The sequence below is a fragment of the Felis catus genome, chromosome B1, assembly GCF_018350175.1.
Source record: "Felis catus isolate Fca126 chromosome B1, F.catus_Fca126_mat1.0, whole genome shotgun sequence".
NCBI lineage: Eukaryota > Metazoa > Chordata > Mammalia > Carnivora > Felidae > Felis > Felis catus.
The window spans coordinates 204,300,770-204,322,261 of NC_058371.1; the positions used below are offsets into that span (position 1 = coordinate 204,300,770).

General features: G+C 68.1%; 1 protein-coding gene and 1 long non-coding RNA gene across 6 annotated transcripts; one reads left to right on the plus strand and one right to left on the minus strand.

Annotated features, from left to right (window-relative positions):
- The first annotated feature begins 1,352 nt into the window (after positions 1-1,352).
- LOC123385186 lies at positions 1,353-3,163 on the plus strand. The gene is made up of 2 exons (XR_006597369.1): positions 1,353-1,708; positions 2,870-3,163. It is a non-coding gene; the product is annotated as an uncharacterized LOC123385186 (long non-coding RNA).
- On the minus strand, positions 2,835-19,730 carry FGFR3 (fibroblast growth factor receptor 3). Of its 5 annotated transcripts, none has more exons than XM_023253490.2 (18): positions 19,546-19,728; positions 18,943-19,153; positions 12,775-13,044; positions 12,535-12,588; positions 10,506-10,678; positions 10,306-10,429; positions 10,034-10,224; positions 8,830-8,980; positions 7,294-7,484; positions 6,766-6,911; positions 6,252-6,373; positions 6,030-6,140; positions 5,761-5,951; positions 5,510-5,632; positions 5,294-5,364; positions 4,963-5,100; positions 4,711-4,816; positions 2,835-4,617 (listed from the first exon to the last, which is right to left on the minus strand). In XM_023253490.2, exons 2-18 carry the CDS (start codon positions 19,049-19,051, stop codon positions 4,471-4,473), a joined length of 2,418 nt encoding a protein of 805 aa, XP_023109258.1. In that variant the 5' UTR covers positions 19,052-19,153; positions 19,546-19,728; the 3' UTR covers positions 2,835-4,470. The 5 variants fall into 5 exon arrangements, with proteins under 5 accessions (XP_023109258.1, XP_023109257.1, XP_023109260.1 ...); XM_023253489.2 differs by having other exon boundaries at positions 7,288-7,484; XM_023253492.2 differs by lacking the exon at positions 8,830-8,980 and adding an exon at positions 7,965-8,109 and having other exon boundaries at positions 19,546-19,727.
- Positions 19,731-21,492: the final 1,762 nt, after the last annotated feature.

Consider the following 21,492-nt stretch of genomic DNA (forward strand, 5'->3'; position numbering starts at 1 on the left):
AGCAGAGAGAGCATGTGGGTTGCAAGCAAACACCCAGGCCCCCGCTGGTGCAGATTATTGCCCTGGCTCTCTTCTCAGGAGAGTCTACCCCCGAAGCTCTTTAGGGAGAATCTGCTGGTGGACCCGCAGAAGCGCTGGAGTCCACTCGTCCTGCTTTGCCAACCCCACAGAATGGTGCCCGGGGGTGGTGGGGGCAGTGAGCCGGGGCCCCTGGGTGCTGCGGGAGCCGGGTGGGAGGGCTGCTGGCCAGGTGCCCTGGCTCTGCCCCCTTCCCCCACGGCGTTCCTGCCCCAGGTGCCCGGCCAGGAAAATCTGGGGGCCCCACGGGAGCACCAGCATATCCAGGACATGGCTGCCCCCTTCAAAAAGTTGCCGGCAGAGAGGTTGGGGGCTATTCCGGTCCAAGGAGAGACGGCAGCAGTCAACTGTGCGGGAGGCGATTGGAGTGTGTTTCGTGTGGGGACGCAGCCTCTGAAGACCTTGGCAGCCGCCGCGTGGGGAAGAGGACGCAGGGTGCGCGGATGACGGCTGACGTCCAGTTTAGCGGGACAGGCCGGTGGGGGGCGGGCAGCGGACCTCGGAGGAACCAGACTGCGAAGGCTGAGCCTGCAGGGGGCAGGAGTGTGGAGGCACTCGACCCAGGTGGAGCCGGCCCGGGCGCCGGAGCGGAAGGCGAGGGGCGGGGTCGGGCCTGGAGGTTCGGGAATGGGGGAGCTCGCCACCCGCCGAGGCGGGGTGGCGTGTCGGCCCTGAGGCCTGCCCGGGGGCTGGGTCGGAGCCGACCGGTTCCGGGGAGACGGACAGCCCGGGTGGCAGGTGAGGGGCGGAGCCGCAGGTGCCGCCGGACAGGTGCAGCCCTACAGGGGCGGGGCCGCGGGAAGAGGCTGAGCCCGCGGGTGAGGTGCAGAGAGGCTCCGGGCCGCGCGGAGGGCAGGGCTGCGCTTGCCTGCCCGCCTGGTCCGTTCCTCTCCCGGCCCGGCCCGGCCCGGCCCGGCCCGCCCCGCCCGGGGTCTCCGCCGGCGTCCGGAACACAGCCTCTCCCCCGGCGGCCAGGCCCCTCGTCCCGAGCGCGCACCCGGAGCCCAGCGGGACCGCGCGGGAGAGGCGCCCGGGACACGGGTGGTGGGAGGGGCGGGGGGGTGGGACGCTGCCCGGCAGGCACTAGAGGGCGCTCCCGGCCCGCGCTCGGCCCGCCTCCGCGTTTCCTGCCTCCCGCCCTCCCCCACCGGCTCCCTGCAGGGCTCCTCCCCCTCCCCAGGTTCCCGCCTCTCCCCCCCTCCCCCCCGGCCCGGGCTCCCCCCAGGGCTCCCCGGTCCCCCTTCCCATCCGGGTCCCCCCCCCCCCCCGCCCCGGGACTCCCTGGCTCTCCCCGGGCTCCCGGCCCCCCTGCTCGCCGCAGGGCTCCCCGCCTCCCTAAGACTCCTTCCGCCCCGTCCCCGGGCTCCCCAGTCCCCTACCCAGAACCCCACTGGGCTAGGGCGCACGTGGTCCACGCCCTCATTGGCCTCCATCGCTGTTCCTGCCCCCCGCGCTCTGGACACAAAAAACATGGGATCTCTGGCAGGCTGGAGGGGTGTGGGGAGTGCTTCCCTGAGTGGGGTCAAGGTATTGGGCGGCACCGGTTATCGGTTACCCGGAGGCAGGACCCTGGTAGCCTCGCCTGCTCTCCGGGAGGCCCCACAAACCCGTCGCTCGTCACTCGTGGAAGGTGAGTTGAACCCAGCCACAGGGGAGCCAGTTTCTTAGAAGCCAGAGTAAAAGCGCACACAGCCCAGTGGCTAACCAGCTGCGGCCCTTCATGGTGAGACCTGACAATGTGAGGAGCCACAGGGGAGGGAGGGGCACGCGGTTGACAAACCCCTGGGGAGCTGGGGAGGGCTGGGCAGCGCTAGGCTCCAGAGAGTTCTGTGCGAGTCTGCGCACGGGCACCTGTCCCAGAACCCTCTTCAGTCTCACCGCCCGGTGGCGGCACCACGGTCTCCCTGAGAGTGAGTCTTCCCAGACTTGCCCCCCCCCCCCCCCCCCGCCCCGCGCTGCACTGCTGTGCGGGTGGGTGCCCCCTCCGTGGCCCCACTCCCTCAGACCCCGGAGCAGAGGGGGCCAGATCCTGTCACTGGGTCCTCAGTGCCCCCTGAGGGTCAGGGAGCAGCATCTGCCCAAAATCATAGGACGGGGGGGAGGGGGGGGGGCAGGCCAGGGATGGGGAAGGGAACGTCCAGGAGCAGGAGTATGGCCAGCAGAGTGGAGCCCAGTGTCCCTGGGTCTGGTGGATCAGAGGCCAGGTGAGAGCTATGCTTACATGTGGCTCCATGGGGGTGGGGGGGTGGGGGACCCACCTAGAAACCACCTCCCCCTCCCCAGCTGATTGGGGGGAGGAGGGGGAGACCTCGGCCCCCAGAGCCCACGTGGACTCCCAAGAGCTGGGGGCAGCCAGGGGGCTTGGCAGGCCTACAGCCCCCCAAGGAAGGGGAGGCCCGCCCCGTGATGGTCTGTCTCATCGTCCCTCCCGTGGACACTATGGTGCCTGCACCCCCTGCCCTTGGAGACCTCGGACTGAGGCAGTGAAGGCCACCGGTGGTCCTAAGGCTCTGCCCTGCCGGGGCCGTGCCCCCGTGCAGCTGGACACACTGGACCACGCTGACCCTGGCTCTGCCCAGGGCTTGTCCTATCCCAGCCAGAGACCTGAGCTGGAAACCTGTGGAGGGCTTGTGACCCAGGCAGCCGGTGACCCCGCCCTCCTCCTCCGGGGGCGGACGACAACCTGTCCCAGGTGGAGAGGACGACACTGCCTGGGGTTGCAGAAGGGCGGGAAACCAGAAAGCACAGAGCAGGGATGTGAACCAGTTGTCTCTGTTTATTTTTTGGAAAGCGCATCTGCCAGTTTGGGCCAACACCTTTGACCCCCATGAGGCTGGGGACCTGAGAACAGAGACCACCCTGGACCGCTGCCCGGCTGGCGGGCGGATGAGCAAGACAGCCACCCAAATGCGGGCCATTAACAGTACAAAAAGTAACAAAACTGAATTCACGGCTTTCTCTCCCAAGCTTTGAAAGGTAGCAGTCTGGGCTATAAAAGTCTAAAAGCATTGCGTAAGAAGTGTTAAATCTACAGCAAATACATCTTGTAAAAACTCAATAAATTATATATATAGATATATATAAACTTGTAACATCTAATAACATCTGAACCTGCGTGCAGGGTTGCCCCCCCCTCCCCCCCCGGAAACTGCCTCCTCACTCAGAACACATGGCAATTAGAACTTGTATGAAAATACCAGCTTGCTTTGAAGTCCAAAAAATACATCTCCTAAAGAAAAACCCTATAGAAACCTAATTCCCCTGTGAAAGAAGGCCAAAGGAAATAAAATATCCTCACTAGAATCACCTCAAACTATTAACGACCCTTAAGGGTGCAAGGGACCTGGCTGGGCTTTGGGGTGAAGCCCTTAGCGGGCCCTCTACATGAAGCAGGAACCTTCTCGGCTGTTAATAAGTTAAAACTGAGACCTCTCTGCCACGCGGCTGGCTGAACACTATGAGCACGGGGGGGGGGGGGGGGGGGGGGAGAGGGGCACAGGGCCGGGGGTTCTGGGGGTCGATAAATAGCTTTACAAATATACAATTTTTAAAACAAAACTGCGTTGCCAGAAAAGCCTCTCGATCTCCTGCTGGCTTTCGCGTTGATCTCAGCAGATCCCTCGGGAACCTCCCGGGCCGGCAGCTGCGCCTCCCTCCTGCACCCTCAGGGTCCCGTGCCCGTTTAGACCAGCCCTCCTCCCTCCGTATAGGTATCTCTATATATACGTATGTGTAGATCCTGTACACAGCATCTATTTATATAAATGTACACTCATTTCTGGAACGAACCTCTCGGACAGAAGTTAAAGCCTCCTGCCTTCAGGTACCCGTAATTCAGTCTCCCAAGGAGCAGGGTGGGAAGTGGGGAGGCCTGGAGGTGGGGGGAGGCTGCGGGCTAGCACTCCCCCCCAGGCCCAAGGTGCCGCTTGGGTGGGAGGTGTATCATGGGGGGGCGGGGCGGGGGGAGGCTTCCCTGCAGGCTCAGCTTCGGCAAGTGGAGGGGCCTCGGTCCACGCTGGATGCCAGAGCTTGGCCGGCCCCCCCCCACAGTGCTCCCGGGGGGGGCAGCGATGTGTGGGGGGAGCCTGGGGGAGGGGCCCCAGGAAGGAGCCCCTTTACATTCTACATTCGGTCCCCCTGGTGCTGCCAGCACACGTGGCCAGGAGGTCATCATACAGCAGGGCAGGCACCCCAGGGACCCTGCGCCGGGGCGCCGGGGGCCTCAAGACTCACGCGCTCACACAGGCGCACACACACGAAGCTGTCTGTCCATCCGTCCATCTGGCCCAGGTCTGAGGCCCAGGCCAGGGGGCCCCTGCGGTCGACGGCGGCACGGTGAGCTGGGGTCTGCTCTCACATTGGTGGGGGCTCGGCCTGCAGGCCGGTGGCCCTTCACGTCCGAGGGCCCCCGCTGCCAGGAGGGGCCGGAGGCAGCAGGTCATGGGCAAACACAGAGTCGTCCCCCGAAGAGCTGGAGCTGGGGGTGTCCTGGCCGCCCGGCGAGTACTGCTCGAAGGGCACCGACAGGTCTAGGTATTCCTGCGGGGGGGGGGGGGGGGGGGGGCAGCCGTCAGGACCACGCCCCCCACGTGCCCCCTCCACCCCCGCAAGGTGGGTGGGAGCCGCACTCACATCGGTGGACGTGACGGTGAGGATGCGGTCCAGGTCCTCCACCAGCTGCTTGAAGGTGGGCCTCTGCGAGGGCACCGCGTGCCAGCACTCCCGCATGATCGTGTACCTGGCCGGGCGCTCAGGTGAGGCTCCGGGCCCGGTGCCCGCACAGGCCCCGCCCGCGCTCGCTCCCCCCGCCCCCCGCCGCGGGCACCAAGGCCACGCCCCCCCGGGGCCGAACCAGGCAGCGGGCCGAGGGGCCCGCACACTCACAGGTCGTGTGTGCAGTTGGCCGGCTTGTCCATGCGGTGGCCCTCTTTCAGCAGCTTGAAGAGCTCCTCCACGGGGATGCCGGGGTACGGTGAGCCCCCCAGAGTGAAGATCTCCCAGAGCAGGACCCCGAAGGACCAGCTGGCGGGGAGCACGGCACCGTCAGCCCGTCTGTCCTACCACCAGAGGTCCTGTGCCCTCTGCAGCCTGCCTGCCCCAGACGCACCCCGCTGGCAAGAAGGGGAGATCGGCCACAGGAGCCACCAATGCCCCCCCCCCCCCCGCCCCCCGGCCCTGCGTCCCACGCGGCCCCGCCCCCGGCCCTACCACGTACACGTCACTCTGGTGGGTGTAGACTCGGTCAAACAAGGCCTCCGGTGCCATCCACTTCACGGGCAGCCGGCCCTGGGAGGGCGAGGCGGGGAAGGGGGGGCACGTCGGCCACCAGATGCCCTCCTGGTGCCTGGGGCTGCCTACTCTGCACCCCCCCTCCCCCAGCCAGGCCCACTCCGCACCCCCCTCCCCCCAGCCCTCCCCCAGCCAGGCTCACATTGGTGGTCTTTTTGTAGTAGTCAAGGTTGTGCACGTCGCGGGCCAGACCAAAGTCCGCAATCTTCATCACGTTGTCCTCGGTCACCAGCACGTTGCGGGCCGCCAGGTCCCTGTGGATGCACTGGGGGCGGGAGGGGGCAGGGCTGAGGCTCCCGCCAGGCCCTGACCCTCCCCCTCACCTCCCCTGCAGGCCGGGGTGCCCTTATCGGCCCCCTCATGGACCCTGCGCCGCCCCCCTGCCCTGCTCACCTTCTGCGAGGCCAGGTACTCCATGCCCCGCGCCACCTGGTAGGCACAAGACACCAGGTCCTTGCAGGTGAGCTGCTCCTCGGGCAGCTTGCACGTGTCGAAGGAGTAGTCCATGCCTGGCGGCCTCCGCGCCCGCAGGTACTCGCGCAGGTTCCCCTTGGCCGCGTACTCCACCAGCACGTACAGGGGCCCTGGGAGCCCAGGCGTCAAAGGAGGGCCCCGCCCCGCCGCCCCCACCCCTGCCCGCCTGCCCGCCCCCCGCGGCCTACCGCCCTGCGTGCAGGCCCCCAGCAGGTTGATGATGTTCTTGTGTCTGCCGATCATTTTCATCATCTCCATCTCCGACACCAGATCCGACAGGTCCTTGTCTGTGGCGTCGTCTGCACGGGAGGGCAGGCGCATCGCATCAGGCGCTGCGGCGCCGCCCCGCCCCGGCCCCGGCCCCGGCCCCGCACCGGCTCCCCTCGCCACATCCTTCCCTCCTCCCTCACCTTTCAGCATCTTCACGGCCACAGTGACAGGCTTGGCGGCCCGGTCCTTGTCAATGCCGATGGCCTCTGCCATGACCACTTGGCCAAAGCAGCCCTCCCCGAGAGGCTTGCCCAGGGTCAGCCTAGGGGCAGAAACCGAAAGGCAGTGAGCACCCACACCAGCTCAAGGCCCTGTACCGGACAGTCTTTGAGGCCTAGCGTCGCTGCCTCCAGGAAGCCCTCCACGCTTGCCCCCATGACTTCTCATAGGATAAAGGACGTTGGCCGGCCAGCCTCTCACCCTGTGTGGGGCCATCCAGACAGCACTTTGCAAGGGGCGCCGACACCTCAGGAGCACCTGCCCCTGGCCTGGCCTCCTCTGGTCGATAGTTGCCACGCCATCAACGGTGTGGACTCCTACCCGACTCTGATCTGAGTCCGATCAGGTTTCTGAGTGGTGCCCCCTCCCCCGCCACAGGACCACACCCTGTGTGTGCCCCCACCCCCGCGGGGTCAGGGCCCCAGCCCCACTGACCGGGCCCTGGATAGCTCCCACTTGGGGTCGGCGGGCAGCTCGAGCTCGGAGACGTTGGCCAGCGCAGGACCCTCCCCGGAAGACAGCCGGGCGATTCGCACCAGCGGCGTGTTGGAGTTCATGGACGAGTTGGACTCCAAGGACACCTGCTTGGGTCGGCAGGGACAGGTTGGTGCCAAGGGGCCGACCCACAGGGTCAGGGGGGAGGGTGAGACACGCCCCAGGGGTGGCGGGGCCGTGGCTTTGCCCACGCGGGCAGGGCTGCTAAGGGGTGGGGAGGGGGCATCTGACTTCCGCTCAGCCCTACACGAAGGAAGGCCCTAGAAGTCCTACGCTGCAGGGTACCCCAGGCTCCTGGTGGAGCCCGCGCAGACCAGGGAGGGGGGCGGCTCAGCCACCGCGGAGACCTGCGTCCCCGGGAGGCCCCAGGCCTCCCGCGCCACGGGGAGTCCCTGAGCTCAGGAGCCCAGAGGAGCGGGCCCCGGGGGCGTCCGGGCGGCTCGGAACCCGGTAGCTACTTTCTGTTACCTGTCGCTTGAGTGGAAAGCGGGAGACCTTGTGCACGGTGGGCGAGCCCAGGCCCTTCTTCGGGGGACTGTGCAGACGGCACAGTGTCACGGCGGCCACCACCAGGATGAAGAGGAGGAAGCCCGCCCCGTAGCTGAGGACGCCCGCATACACGCTGCCCGCCGCGCCGGCCTCCAGCAGCTCCTCCTCGGCTGCAAAGACACCGTGGCTGCAGGCCGGGCCCCGCCTCCCGGGAGCCCCCGAGGGCCGGAGCCCCAGGCGCAGCGGGAGTGGGGGACAAGGGGCTCGGACCCCTGGTGGGGACGCCGAGGCCTCAACGTCCCCCTCCCTGAGGGTCCGCGGTCAGAAACGCCGGGTCAGGAGGGGCGCACCCAGGAGAGCGAGAGCCCAGCGGAGCCGGCAGCGTTGACGCCCGCCACCCGGGGTGACACCGGAGCCGCCACACGGGCTGCTGGGGACCGAGCTGGGGGAGTGGGGGGGCTCGAGGGAGGCCCCTCGGAGGCAAGACGGCACGTGCACTTTATCCCCACACCAGCCCCGGCCAGGAGCTCTGCAGAACGAGGTGGCCACGAACCACGGCGTCCCCCGCCTGCCCTCGGCAGCTCCGGTGTGACCCAAGCCAGCGACCCCGAGAGGACAGGGACAGAGCAAGCAGCAGCAGGAGCCAGTACCTGGCAGCACCACCAGCCACGCAGAGTGATGGGAAAACCCGATAGAATTGCCCGCCAGACACGTGTACTCCCCCGCGTCCTCAAAGGTGACATTGCGCAAGGACAGAACCTCTAGCTCCTTGTCGGTGCTGTTAGCGCCCGCCGTCTACAAAGAGAGAACAGAGCGCGATAGGCGAGCGCCAGCACCTGCCACGGGCACCACAGCCACAGTCCACACGGCGACGGTCCAGCCAGGCTGCAAGGAAAACGCCGCCGCCACCGCCACCACCACCACCGCGGCCGCGGCCGCGGCGCCACGGGTCCTCCGCCTCGTGCGTCCACACAGAGCCCGAAGCCAGTCCCTCCACCGGCGAGTCCTCTGTCCCAGGCGAGCGCCAGGCGTGCGGCCGGCAGCGCGGCACAGACGCGGCATGCGGGGTGAGCGCGTGTACGGGGCGGGGGCGGGCGGGGGGCGCCGGCGGACGGACACGCGCACGCGCACGCGCACGCCAACGGGGGGGGGGGGGCGAGCGGGCAGCGGAGCCAGGGGCAAGCGAGGGTGAGACAGACGTACAGACGCACGCACACGCGCACACGCACGCACACGCGGGGGAGGGTGGGGCGGAGGCTCACAGAGGGCAGCGGCCCCTGCCGGGGCTGGAGGCCTTCTGGGGGTGCGTGTAGGGCACAGGCAGGGGCAGCACAGGCCGCGGGGGCTCGAAGCGGGCGGTCACAGTGGAGGCCAGAGGCACCGGCACTGCAGAGGTGGCTCCGGCCGGAGCGCCATGCGAGCCGCAGGGCAGGGAGCGAGCAGGACGGGGGCGCACGGCCAGGGCGTCGGGAGCTGGAGCTCGGCGTGCCAGACAGCGTGGGACAGAGTCGTTACCTGCTTGGGGCCCGTGGACACGCAGCCAAAAGGCCTTCTCAGCCACGCCTATGAAATTGGAGGCTCGACAGAGGTACTCGCCCCCGTCACGCTCGGACACATTGGCCAGGCGGAGGCGCGCGTCGGCCTCCACACTCTCACTGATCCAGGACTGCGGGGACAAGAGACCCGGCTCAGGCGCGCCCTCGGCAGCCTGGCCGGGCACAGAGTGGCCGTGCGGGAGCAGGCCCCTGGCGCAGACCCCGCCACGAGGGTGGCCCTCAAGGAACGGAGCGGGGGCTCGGCGAGGGCAGCCAGCAAGGCTGCCTGCGGGAGGCGGTGGCGGGCTGTGGTTTCACAGGAGGCCCCTTCCCGGCGTCCACCCACCACGGCCCCCCCGAGTGCGGCCCCGCAGGCGCCCCTCGGAGAGGCCCTCCTGGGCTGGCACTCAGCCTGCCTATCCCTGGGCTCCGGGCTGGGCCTGCCGTGACGGTGCCTGGCTGACGGTGAGCGTGTTCCCACGAGTGCAGAGAGATCACCCACCGGGGCCACGGCAGCCTCCCCAGGCAGATCTGGACCCCTGCTCTCAGCCCAGGCGCCTGGCCCCCCACACCCCCACCGGCGGCCGACGTCTCTCTTCGGGCTGAGTGTCGCAAGCACCCCAGCTCCGGTGGCCCACCCCACCCTGGGGCCGTGGGAACCAAGCTGAGGCTGCCCCAGGCGAGGGCCGAGGGAGCCAGGCGGGCAGCGAGCCGCGCTGCACAAGCACTGACACAGCCTGCTCGGGGTGACACAGCCTGATCCCTGATCGGGGCGGCTGGAGGAGCCGCGGCGGCCTGCGCCTGGGGCCCAGAGCTCGCCCGGAGGCCTAGGCTGCCACCTGCCTGCCCCCCCCCCCCCCCCCCCCCCGCCCCGGGCCCCTGAGCTTGAGCCCGGCCCAGGGCACTGCCTGCAGGCCCGCCCTCAGAGCAGAGGGGGAAACTGAGGATTCACTGCGGGGCCGTGTGCTGCCCGCCCGACATGCTGGGACCCAGCCCAGACTCCCCAGCCAGCCCCCGGCCCCTGGCCCCCGGCCCGCCGGTGCTGGGCCCGAGCCCTCCGCCGCTCCTTCCCCGACGGTCCGATGCCTGGGCCCCACCCGCCGACCCCGTAACCCAGTCCCCGGCCACGGGGGGCCAGCAGGGCCAGGCCCCAGGGCCCCGGCTCGGCCGGTGGCGGTACCCACCTTGAGCACGGTGACGTAGGGGGTGCCGTCGGGCCCCACTTTGCTGCCGTTCACTTCCACGTGCTTCAGCCACTGGATGTGGGGCTGGGCGTCGCTGTACACCTTGCAGTGGAACTCAACGTCGCTGCCCAGCACCGCCGTCTGGTTGGCCGGCAGCCCCGCCTGCAGGATGGGCCGGTGCGGAGAGCGCTCTGCGGGGAGGGCGCACGGGGCTCAGGGGCCGCTCAGGCCCGAGCCGTCGGCCGCCCCGCCCCGCCCGCGCCGGGCCTCACCCAGCACGTCCAGGGTGTAGGTCTGGCGGATGCTGCCGAACTTGTTCGCGACAACGCACGTGTAGTTGCCGCGGTCCGACGGGACCACGCTCTCCATGACCAGGCTCCACTGCTGGTGTCGCAGCTGCGGGCGGGCACGCGGGTGAGCAGGCGGCAGCCCGAGGCCCCCACCGGCCGGAGCCACCCGCCGCCAGGCCCACCTTGATGCCCCCGATGCGGTGCTCCCCCCGGAACTCCTTGCCGTTCTTCAGCCAGGAGATGGATGGAGCGGGGTTGCCGGCGGCCGGGCAGCGGAAGCGGACGGTGTTGGCGGCCGGCACGGCCAGCAGCTTCTTGTCCATCCGCTCGGGCCGCGTCCAGTAAGGGGCCCCGGCTGGCAGAGGGGCGCGCGAAGGCCGTAAGCAGGCTGCGAGCAGGGCACGCCTGACCACCTCCCCCCTCGGAAGCTGTCCCACCACCCACCCCTCCAGCCTCAGTTTCCTCCCTTGCACAGAGAGTGTCGGATTTTGGCCCCCCCCCCCCCCCCGCCTTGGCGGGACAAGGCTCCCGCCGACCCCGACACCGCCTCCCAGCATCCTCGAAGCCAAGACACACATCCCCTCCTCTCCCTGTCCGCTGCCCCCAGGCACCCACACCAGCCAGGAGGGCCCAAGGGTCCAGGATAATACACCCTCACCCGGGAGCCTTCAAGACACAAGGGTACCTCCCAGGGGAGCACCCAGACACCCAGGGAGGCACCCACAGGGCAGGCCCGCTGAGGGGAGACCGGGCCAGCAGAGGAACCGGGTCAGCCCAGGTCACAGAGCCCAGCCGGATGGACCAGGGGCCGGGCTGCGGAAGCAATTTACCGGGACGTGAGGCCCAGCCACCTGGAGAGCCCAGAGTCTTGAAGGTGGCCAGACTCTGAGACCGAGTCACCCTCTCTAGCGCTCCAGGGTCTGCTGGGCAGTGGGAGGGGCCATGGTGACACGGCAGTGACGTGGCACGTGGGAGGCCCTGCCCCCTTCCTGGTTCTCAGGGTTGTCCCCGCCCCCACCCTAAGTGGTTTCCATCCTTCTTTGGAGCTGAGGTGGGGACCGCATTCCTGCCACGGGAAGTGGGCAGGCAACCCCCGGACAGGGAAGGGACACAGCGCACCCCTCACCCCCAACCCCCGCCGCCTCCAACACAGCCACCTCGCAGAGGAGGGTGCTGAGGCCCAGGCCGGGGGCACTCCCGGGGCAGAGACTCGGGGGTGACCCAGGGAGCCCTGCAGGCCCAGACGATGGTGGCTGAGCACGGCTAGAGACGTTGCCCTTGGAGAGCAGCCCTGCCCGCGACCCCCAGAGCCCCTAAGCCCACCGGGTTTGGGAGGGGGGTGGTCAGAGGGACCAGGAGCACTGGGCCTGGAGTTTTGCTCTAAACTTCCTGGCAGCCAAAGGAAAAAGGGAAAAGGGAAGAAACCCAGCGGCCCCTCAGCTTTCCTGCCTATCTCAGAGCCCAAGGCAGAGCTGCTACACGACTATCCGGGCACCGGACTCCTCCCCCGCGTCCCCACCCAGCTCTGTGTCCCTGGCCGGCCCCTCCTCACCTCTTTGCCCGCTAGACCCCACAGGGCCCCCCAACCATGTCCCACATCTCTCGGCCTGGCTAACCGGGCTCCTCGGAAACAGCCCACTGCCCCTCCCTGCCCCCCACCCCCCACGACAGGCAAGGTGGCCCCGCCACCGTCCCAGGCTGGAACACCCCAGTGGCTGCCGCCCCTCCTGCTCTCCCGCACCCGTGGCCTGTCACCAGCAAGTGCTACGGTATCCCCTGTACCGTCAACACCCGCCCAAACCTGGTGTCCCTGGCGCCCACGGCCACCCTCCTCCCCCACCTCCCGGGCCCCCGACCCCTTAGCCCACTGGCCCCACAGCAGCCCCCTGAGCCCCCTGCCCTGCCGTACTCACACCCGGCACAGGCCACCTCACCCGAGGCCGCAGCGGCCTCCTTGCCGCTCCTCAAGCCCCGTGCAGCACGGTCCCCCCTCCCCCAAGCTGGGGCGCACAGGCCCAGGGCTCGCTCGAGGCCACCTCACCCCGAGGAAGACCCCACACTCGGTGGGACCCTGGGGAGGTGGCCCCCAGGCCTCGGTCTCCCACCTGCCTGTGAGCAGGAGGCCCCATTCCCAGGGAGCACGAGGCTTGGCAGTTAGGAAAGTGGGTCCCCAGCCCTGACTCGCCCTGCACGCCTGGACCCCAGGCTCACCTGTGTCCTCAGCCTCATCCTCTCCGTCTTCGTCATCCCCGGAGGACGGGGCATCTGAAACGCAGGCAACAGAGCGTGTGGCTGTGGGACAGGTGCCCCTCGCCGTGTCTCCTGTGCGGCACCCTCCTCTCTACCAGGGACCACCGAGACCCCCAACGTGGGGAGCTGCAGAGCACCGCCCCGAGACCCCCCCCCCCCCCGGCCGCTCAGGGAGCTCGGAGGACCCCGGCGGGCACGTACCTGTCACGCGCACGCTGAAGTCGCATAGCACGCGCTGGGTAAGCCGCTGCCGGCAGCTGTAGGCCCCCGTGTCCTCGTGGGAGGCATTCAGCACCTGCAGCCGCTGAGGCCCCACCAGGATGCGGTCTGAGGGCGCCAGCCCCACACCGTCCTTGACCCATACGCTGGGCCCTGTGGGGCCACCTGCAGGCAAGTGGCAGCTCAGCTCCACGGTGTCCCCGCTGCCAAAGACCAGCTGCTCCTGCGGGCCGGGCTCAGGTCCCGGGGCCTCTGTAGGTGATATGGATGTGACCCTAAGGCAGGAGCCCCCAGAGCGGGAGTACCGGGCGCCCGGCACCCCGGGAGGCACCACGGCGTGCCCACTGCATCGACACGCGGTGGAGGCCGCAGGGAGGGGGCTCGGCGAGGGCCCACATGGCCCCACACGAGGGAGGGACCAGTGTCCAGAACTGTGGTCCTGCAGAGTGCCCCGTGAAGGGCGGGGGCGGAGGGGGACAATATTTTCCGGCCGGTCGCTGGAGCGCTGACATAGACCACACGCATATGAACGGACGCATGCGGCCCAGCGCACACCCATCAGAACATGCGTAAGGGCGCTGAAAATCCAAATTTCAGTGTAAGTCGTCTTCTTTGTTTTTCTTTTTTTTAAGTTTATTTACTTATTTTGAGAGAGAGAGAAAGAGAGACCATCCTAAGCAGGCTCTGCCCTGCCACCACGAAGCCACACGAGGGGCTCGAGCTCACGACTGTGACATCACGACCTGAGCTGAAGTGAACAGACGCTTAAGCTGCCGAGCCAGCCAGGCGCCCCCTCCTTGGACTTGCTCATAACCGTTTAGAAATGCAAACTCCATCCCGAGCTCACAGGCAGTGCCTCACACGCCTCCGGCTGAAGCAGAGGCTGGAGGCAGGGACGCTGGGCTGGGGACAGGGGCGATTTGCCCCAGGAGGATGGGACCCACTCGACGCCCCCCCCCCCCCCCCACCATCCTGGCTTCGAAAGCAGTTCCGGACCGGAGAGCAGACGCTCGGCCTCACGAGAATGGAGCCGGCACTGGCCATGGGCTGGTTACCAAGAGCCGGCACACCCCGCGGGGCGGGTCAGGGCGGGGGCTCTCCGGGACGAGGGACAACTGCACCGTGACTAGAGAGAAGGGTCTTGCACGCGAGCTACACCTCAGTGGTACACCGAACACACAGTAAGAAGCAGGTCGTAAATAGGATACTATGTCTGGACAGCGGTGTCTCACAGGCCCGTGGGGGGAGGGGACCTGGGACTCCCATTTCACAGCCGAGGACACGAGCTGCGGGAGGTGGGACTTGTCCAGACTGAGCCAGCGAGCAGGCCAGAGCAGGCCAAGGTGCCCTGGCCCACCTCACCGCGTACACGCCACGTTGGGGTAGAGGAAGGAGCCTTGCCAAGGGCGGGAGTCCACCCGAGAGCCCCGGGGTCCCGCACCGCTGCCCCGCGGCTGCCTACCTCTCAAGCGGCCGAGGCCTGAGATCCAGGGACACATCACTGGCGGGGCTATCACCCCCGGGCCTCCCTGCCAGGGCCAGACAATGCCCGGCGGGCAGCCTGGGCTTGGGGCCCGGGACAGGGCTGGGTGGTCCCAGCGCCCAGGCTTCCTTCCCCAGACCCAGCTGGGTCAGTTACATCATCACTTGTCATTCTGCCGACGCGTGGCCTAGATTCGAGGGCCCAGCTGCCCGCTGTTAGCCACACCGGCCCCTGGCTCCCCGGACAGTCCCAATTCTGCCCACCCACTTCAGGTGGCCTCACCAGCCCCATGCCCACCGGGAGGGTCTCTCAAGTACCTCTGAGCCTGTGTCCCTGAGGGCCCCACTGTCGGAGGACTCCTGACCCGACCTCCAGCCCCTCGGTCCCGGCCACTGTGTCCTGTGGGGACCACCCAGTGCTGGGAGCGGACCGAGGCCCCCCAGAAGGCGGAGAACAGGCTGGTCGTGGCAGCCTCAGCCCCAGGCCCCGGCCCAAGGGCAACAGTTGTTGGTTCCGGTTTGGTCTGGGCAGCGTCAGCAGGTCAAGCCATCCACACAGTATATTCACTTCAACCCGGTCCAGTGTGGGATTGACGGACACAGAGCAGCCCCGGGGCCAGCCATGCCTGGCAGCCGTCCGCTGGTGGGCAGAGGGAGGTGGGGGACGGGACACCCCTGGACCAGGGCAGAGACTGGCAGAAATCTCTGCCTCCAGTAGATCTGATCCACCAGGCCCACCCTGAGCCACGGGAGACCCTGGGGGTGACCCATCAGTGGCGTGAGTGGGTGGTGTCAGGTAGGGGGACAGAGAGCAGGCAGGACTCCAGGTGACAGGCATGAGCGGATGCTAAAAGTCACGGTCTGGCTCCACTCGGGCAGTGGCTGGGGCATGTGCCGCTCGGCTCGGCCCCAGGAAGGGGTCTTTCCCGATCAACAAAAGGGGGCTCTGGGGCCCACACACACTAGAGGACGGAAGTCCTATGTGCCACGGCAATTGCCCACATGCCACTGAGGGGGGTGAGCACAGGTGGAAGGTCTGACCCTGTGGGTCCCACGGTGCCTGCTCCTGGCTGCCACCCCCGCCCCGGTGTGGGCCACACGCCAAGTGCAGCCCACAGGCACAGCCCAAGGACTACTGCGTCCTGGAAGGGCCCAGCTGGGCTTGCGGGGATGTCCCCAATCAGTGTCCTCCTGACTGTTACTAACTGGCCTCATACCCCAATTTCCCCCACTGTGGCACAGGGCAAAAATCCCACCCGCAGGCCAGGGAGGCCACCACAAGCGGTTTAAAGTGCTGGAGGGGCACCTGGGTGGCTCAGTGGGTTGAGCTTCCGACTTCAGCTCAGGTCACGATCTCACGGTTCGTGGGTCCGAGCCCACATCGGGCTCTGTGCGGACAGCCCGGAGCCTGCTTCGGGTTCCGTGTCTCCCTCTCTCTCTGCCCCTCCCCCGCTTGTGCTCTCTCTCTCTCTCTCTCTCTCTCTCTCTCTCTCAAAAATAAACAAAGGTTAAAAAAATTCATTTAATAAGTAAATAAATAAAGTGCTGAAGCATGCGACAGCCAGGCTGAGAGATGCCACCAGGCTGTGGTCAGGGTCAAGCCTCCCCCAGTGTGTGGGGGGGAAGGGGAGAGGCACAGGGATCCTCAGAAAGGCCTTCGGGGTGACCCCAGAGAACACCCAGCAAATTCAGACCTGATTCAAAGGAACCACTGGAGCTGGCAGCTCCCAAGGGATTTGGGTTTTGGGGCGGAATGAGGACAAAGGGTTCCGGTTCAGGGTGCGTGGTGAAGCTCTCCACTCTTTCCAGGGGATGGGACTGGCTGCCAGGGACGTGCTTTAAAACAGCCCAAGGGGGGCGCTGGGCAAGCTCAGTTTGTTAGGTGTCCAACCCGATTTCAGCCCATGACCCCGTGACACTGCGATCGAGCCCCGTGTCGGGCTGGGCCGCACGATGACAGTGCAGAGACTGCTTGGGATTGTCTCCCTCTGTCTCTGCCCCTCCCTCGCTCGCTCTGTTTCTCAAATAAACAAACATTTAAAAAAAGTCCAAGAAAGGAGGGGTGTCTCAAAGGGACCTCAAGTCAAGGGAGAGGATCTGATCTTTCAACCTCCCCACCTGGAAACTTTCTGAAAAGTTTCATAACCAAGGAAAAAAAGGGGGATTTGGAAACCCAGCAAGCTAATGTGGGCTTACAGGATTATCCAGCCTAACTTTCCCAGAACCCTGTGAGTATCATCCTCACACACCCAGGTGAGGACCCCCAGCAGGATCTAGAGTCGGGAGCTCCCCTCCCATCCAGAAGAGACTCCGGGAATTGCTTACTCACTGGTAAATGGCTCAGGCCTGCCTGGCTGCCCCCCCAGCCTGTCCCTGCCAGGGCTCCAGCTCCCCTATAGTTTCAGTTGTGAACCGGGGCACAGCCAGGCCCCAGATCAGTCCCAAGGAAGACCTGAGGCCCTGCAGGGGTGCTTCTCAGCTCAGTGCAGGGGCTCAGTGCAGCTGAGGCCAGAAGTCCAGCCTCGGCTCAACCAGGTTAATGAACCACCCAGGGCTCAAAGTCCAGCCCTGATGAAGGGGTGGGGGAGGCTGCAGCCAGTGCTTTTGTGGGAAATGCCCTGTGCCCCCCAAGAGACTCCTCCGGTTGGGTGGGCTCAGACTGCAGGGCACGTGGCACACACCCCTCCCCCCCCCCCATCAACCTCCCTGAGCAAGCCCCTCACCCAGAACACTGGCCCCATGTGGACATGAAGGCTGCCCAGGTCAGTCCAGGGGCGAACACCTTCCCCACCTTGACCCCAGCGGACTGTGGCGTTTTAATTTATGTTTCCTGGCGAAAATGTCAGCTGGAACCTCTAAGTTTCAGAAGGTCTTCGTGTTTTTGCTGTCTGGTTCATCTACTTAAAGAAATGGTTTAAGTATACTGACCATGTATTCAGTACATGTCTTCCGGGCTCTGCTTCGGGGATAAGGAGGTTGGGGTGGGGGGGGGAGTCACCTATGCTCTGGTGGAGGAAAAAGTCCCTGTACCTCCCACCCGCCACCCCTGGGGTCCCTCCTGCTACTGTGCCCCAGGCCTGCATCCAGTGGGGGCACCACAGGCTTTGCGCCCCAGGACCGGCCTCCCACGGACTGCCAGTTCCCAGAGGGGGGGGGGGTGGAGGGCCCCGCACGCCGCAGGGGGTCCAGGCGAGGGCCCGGAGCCCCGCCCGCCGCCCCCTCCTTCGCCCCCTCCTCGGGGCTAGTTGACATTCCTCGGCCATAGGGAGTAATATCTTTATCTGAATGCGAATGCTAATTCGGGGCTCCCCCCGCGACCGCCTATTCGGCGCCCCTGGAAGCTGGGGCCGCCTAAGCAGGCGCTAAAAGCGCGCGCTGACCTCGCGACGGCCTCTGTCACGCCGCTGAATGACACACGCATTCAAGCGCCAGGCCCACTTCATTCATAAAAAAATGACATTGTTCCGGGAGGCTGCAGCCGCCGCCGGAGCAGGGGGCGCGGGGGCGCAGGGAGGGGCGGGCCGCCATCTGCCTCCGTCCCGCCCGCGGCCGCCGCCTCCCTGGCACGGCGCGCCCGCCGCCGCTCAGCTCACACCTCCCCGCGAGGCCGCCGCGGCCGCCATCAATGCGCGGTCTGTGGCCGCGCCGGGTACAAAGGAGCGGCTGTTCGGGTCTCGCCCGGGTGGGGCGTGAGCTCACCGGGAGAGGGCCTCCCTCCGCGCGGCCGCCGGGACGCAGCGGGGCTGCGCGCGCCCCGGGGCCCGCGGCCGCCGCCCCCGCACGCCGCCCCCTCGCGGGCGCCCCGGGAGCCCGGAGCCGGGAGGCTCGCGTGCGGGGCTGCGGCTCCCGGGGCGCCCGGCGGGGGGCCGCGCGCGCCGCACCTCGAGGGCCTTGGCGCGTGTGCGGGGCGGGGCCTGGCGGGCCGACGCGCCCCCGCCCCTCCGCGCCGCTCGCGGACCCCCGACGTGCACCGGCCCTGGGCAGTCCGCCGGCGTCCGCGGCTCCCCGTCCCTCGGACGGCGGCCAGGCGTTACGGCGCGCGCCCTGGGGCGAGGAGGGAGGCAGACGCTGTCACCCACCCGGCAGGGGAGCAGGGCTAGGAGCGGAGGCACCCGACGCCGCGGCCTCGTCACGCGGCCCACGGGGGGCGGGCAGGGCCCCGGTGGCAGGCTGACGCACTCTCACACCCTCCCTCCGAAATGCGGTCTCTCGCTCGGGCCGAAGCCGGCCACGAACCCGGACGGAGGCGGGCAGGGGCTGCGGCGCCGACAATAGGAACTTGCCGTCAGTGAGAACCCGCAGAACAACAATGGGAATCACCACGGAAACGTAGCCCCCGCGCCCTCCGGGTGATGCCCGGGATCACGCTGCGCCCCATTAGGAAACCGCGGGGGGCGGTGGCCGCGGACTCCACGGTCGCGTTCAGCTGCCCGCCGCGGCCTCGCACTTGGGTGGGAGCCCTGAGCCTCCAGGGGCCCCACAGACTGCCGCGCCAGCTCTGGCCCGGATCTCCGGGGAGCGAGGGCGGCAGGAACCCGGACACGGGCTCCGCAGTGCCAGCCCAGGGCGCACCCTCGGGCCCACTCAGACCCGGCGCCCCAGACCCACCCAGGAGCCCTTTCCTGGGCCCCGACGCCCCTCGCCGGTACCCGTCGGGTCCTTCCGTACCTGCCGCTCTCCGCACGACGCGCTGCTCCATGCCGGGGGGCCCCGAGGCGGCGCCGGTCACGACCGCCACGGCCACGCAGAACGCGAGGGCGCGAGCCAGGGCGCCCATAGTGGGGGCGGGGGCTACGACGTCCTCAGGCGGCGCGCGCGGGCATGCTGCCCCCCATGGCCCCGCTCTGGCACCGGCGGGAGGAGGGCGCCGCTAGGCAGTCTGCGGGAGGAGGCGGGCAGCTCGTCACCCCGGAGGATCCGGGGCGCGCAGGGGCGGAAGCGGCGGTGGCTGGGCTCCTGCGCCCCGGCTCCTCCGACCCCCGGCCGCCCCGCCCGCCGCCGCTGCCGCCGCCCAGGGCTCCCGGGCCGCCTGGCGCCGGCCGCCTCCTCCCCGCCGCGGTCCCTCCCTTCCTCCCCCTTCCCTCCCTGACTTCTGCAGAGCCCTCCCAGGGCGGCGGCGGCGGCGGCGGCGGCGGCGGCGGCAAACTTTCCAGAGCGGGAAGCCTGCGCCCCGGCCGGGCCCCGCCGCGGAGACCGCTCGGGACGTGAGCCCGCCGCGCGCTCCGGCCTCGCCGCGCGCCCGCCTCGTCCCCTCCGCGCCCGCGCACCGACCTGGCGGCCGCTGGCGCCCACTCGCTGCCCGCGGCTCTTGCTCCGGCTCCTTGTCCGCCGGCCGGACGCCCGCGCCCCGTGCTTCCAGCGTCGGCTCGCCGGTGCGTCCGTGCGCCCGGCGGAGCAGGATCGCGCGGCGCCAGCTGTCCGCACCGCCGCCGCCGCCGCCACCGCGCACTGAGCCCGGGCCGCCAGGCGCGCGGCAGCCAGCGGGGGCTGGCCCGCGGCAGCCCCGCCCCCAGCCCCGCCCCGCCCCGGCCACGCCCGCCCGGACTCGCCGGGCGCGGGACACGCCCCTCCCCTGAGACGGCCCGGAGGCGGGGCCGCGGCTCGCCTGGCCCCCGCCCGCGGAGGGGATTAGAGGGGGCGGGGCCGGGAGGGGGCGCCGGGCGGTCTCGGAGGGCGTGGGAGCCGGGGCTGGACGCGCGAGGCCCCCGGTCGCACTACTGGGCCCCGCGAGCGCGCAGAGGGGCCGAGCGCGGACCCTTAGTTGCGCCGCGCGCAGTCCCGGTTGCCACCCTGCTGCCTGCCCGTCGGGGCCTCAGGTCAGGGAACCCGGGGACGCAGAGAGGGCGTTGTTGCGGTAGGTGAAGCCCGTCCGAGAGGCTTCACGGAGAGGGAGCTGCTCACGCTGAACCCAGAGGTGTGAACAGCCAGTCCTCGGGCGGAAAAGCGCGGAGCGGCGTCGAAGCGGGCGGAACCGTGTGCGCAAAGGCCTGGGAGCGAAGGGCAGCTCTGCCTGTTTGCCTGGGGCTGAAATACAAGGGGGCTGCGGTCTCACGGCTGCTTTTATTCGGGGCCTGTGGTACGCTTGTAGCTAAGCTGCCTGAGTTCCCTGCCAAGGGGATCCTCACCCCCAATAGGAAATAAGAGGAAATAAGTTTAGAGATTGGGTGCTTGCCAGCCATCAGAACGGAGAGCAGGGGCTGGGGGCCTCAGACAGGGACACCAACCCCCCAACCCCAGGGCTCTGAGGAGGGATGGGGGTAGCTGGTGGCCAGAGCTGTGCCAGGTGCTCGCTCGCCGTTGGGTGGGACGGAGCCGAGCTGGAGAGGACCCAGTGTGCCCACCTTCGCGAGGAAGAGGGCACGCCCACCTTCAGGCAAACCCAGAGGACCTACAGGCGCCAGGTGGGAGAGGAGGGCACCTGGGCCTGGCTCTGGCATGCCCCAGCCAAGTGTCTCTGGACCACCTGGCTTGCGGCTTTTGAGACTCGGTTTGCTCATCAGGAAAATGGCCATGAAAGCCCTTCTGTGGCTGGCTGCTGACACCACCCCACAGCCGAAGGTGCAGGCTATGCTTTGAAGACACCAGCCTGGAGACACCCAGCCTCTGAGGCCAGACTTCAGGGGCCTAAAAGGATCCCCCCCCCCAGGGAGCCCTCAGGGAGCCCCTCTGTGCCTACCTGACAGATTAGCATGTCTGCTGTGTGCTGCCCTCCCTCGTTGCCTGCTCTAGGCAAGCCCACGCCCCTTCTACTGCATCCTAGCTGGGCTGTCCAGACCCCTCCAGTGCCCGGCCACCCCACCCAGGTCCTCTCCCGGGAGACCATCCTAGGGCCCACAGCAGCACATTGTGCTCTGATCTATTAACCAGTTACTTAATCAGTGACTTAACATACCAGGATGGGTGTGGGATGATGGTCCCCTTTGCCCTCTTCCTCTGTGTGGACTGGATTGAGTTTGTCCTCCCAGATTCCTTGGTGGATAGAGCTGGCAGGCGGGGCCAGCGTCTGCTCAGAGTGGGGCAGGGAGGAAGGACCAGCCGCTGGCACCTGGGGGCTGGCTTCCCAGGGGGCCCTTCCAAGGCCCAGCAAAGGCTCTGTATTGTTCCCTGCAGTCCGCTCCCAGGACGGTGCCCACGGTTCCCTCTCAGGGGTCCACCCCTGAGAAAAGAGCCCTGCATCCCTGTGACTCTGAGAGGCGAGCATCTATCCATCCTCCTGCG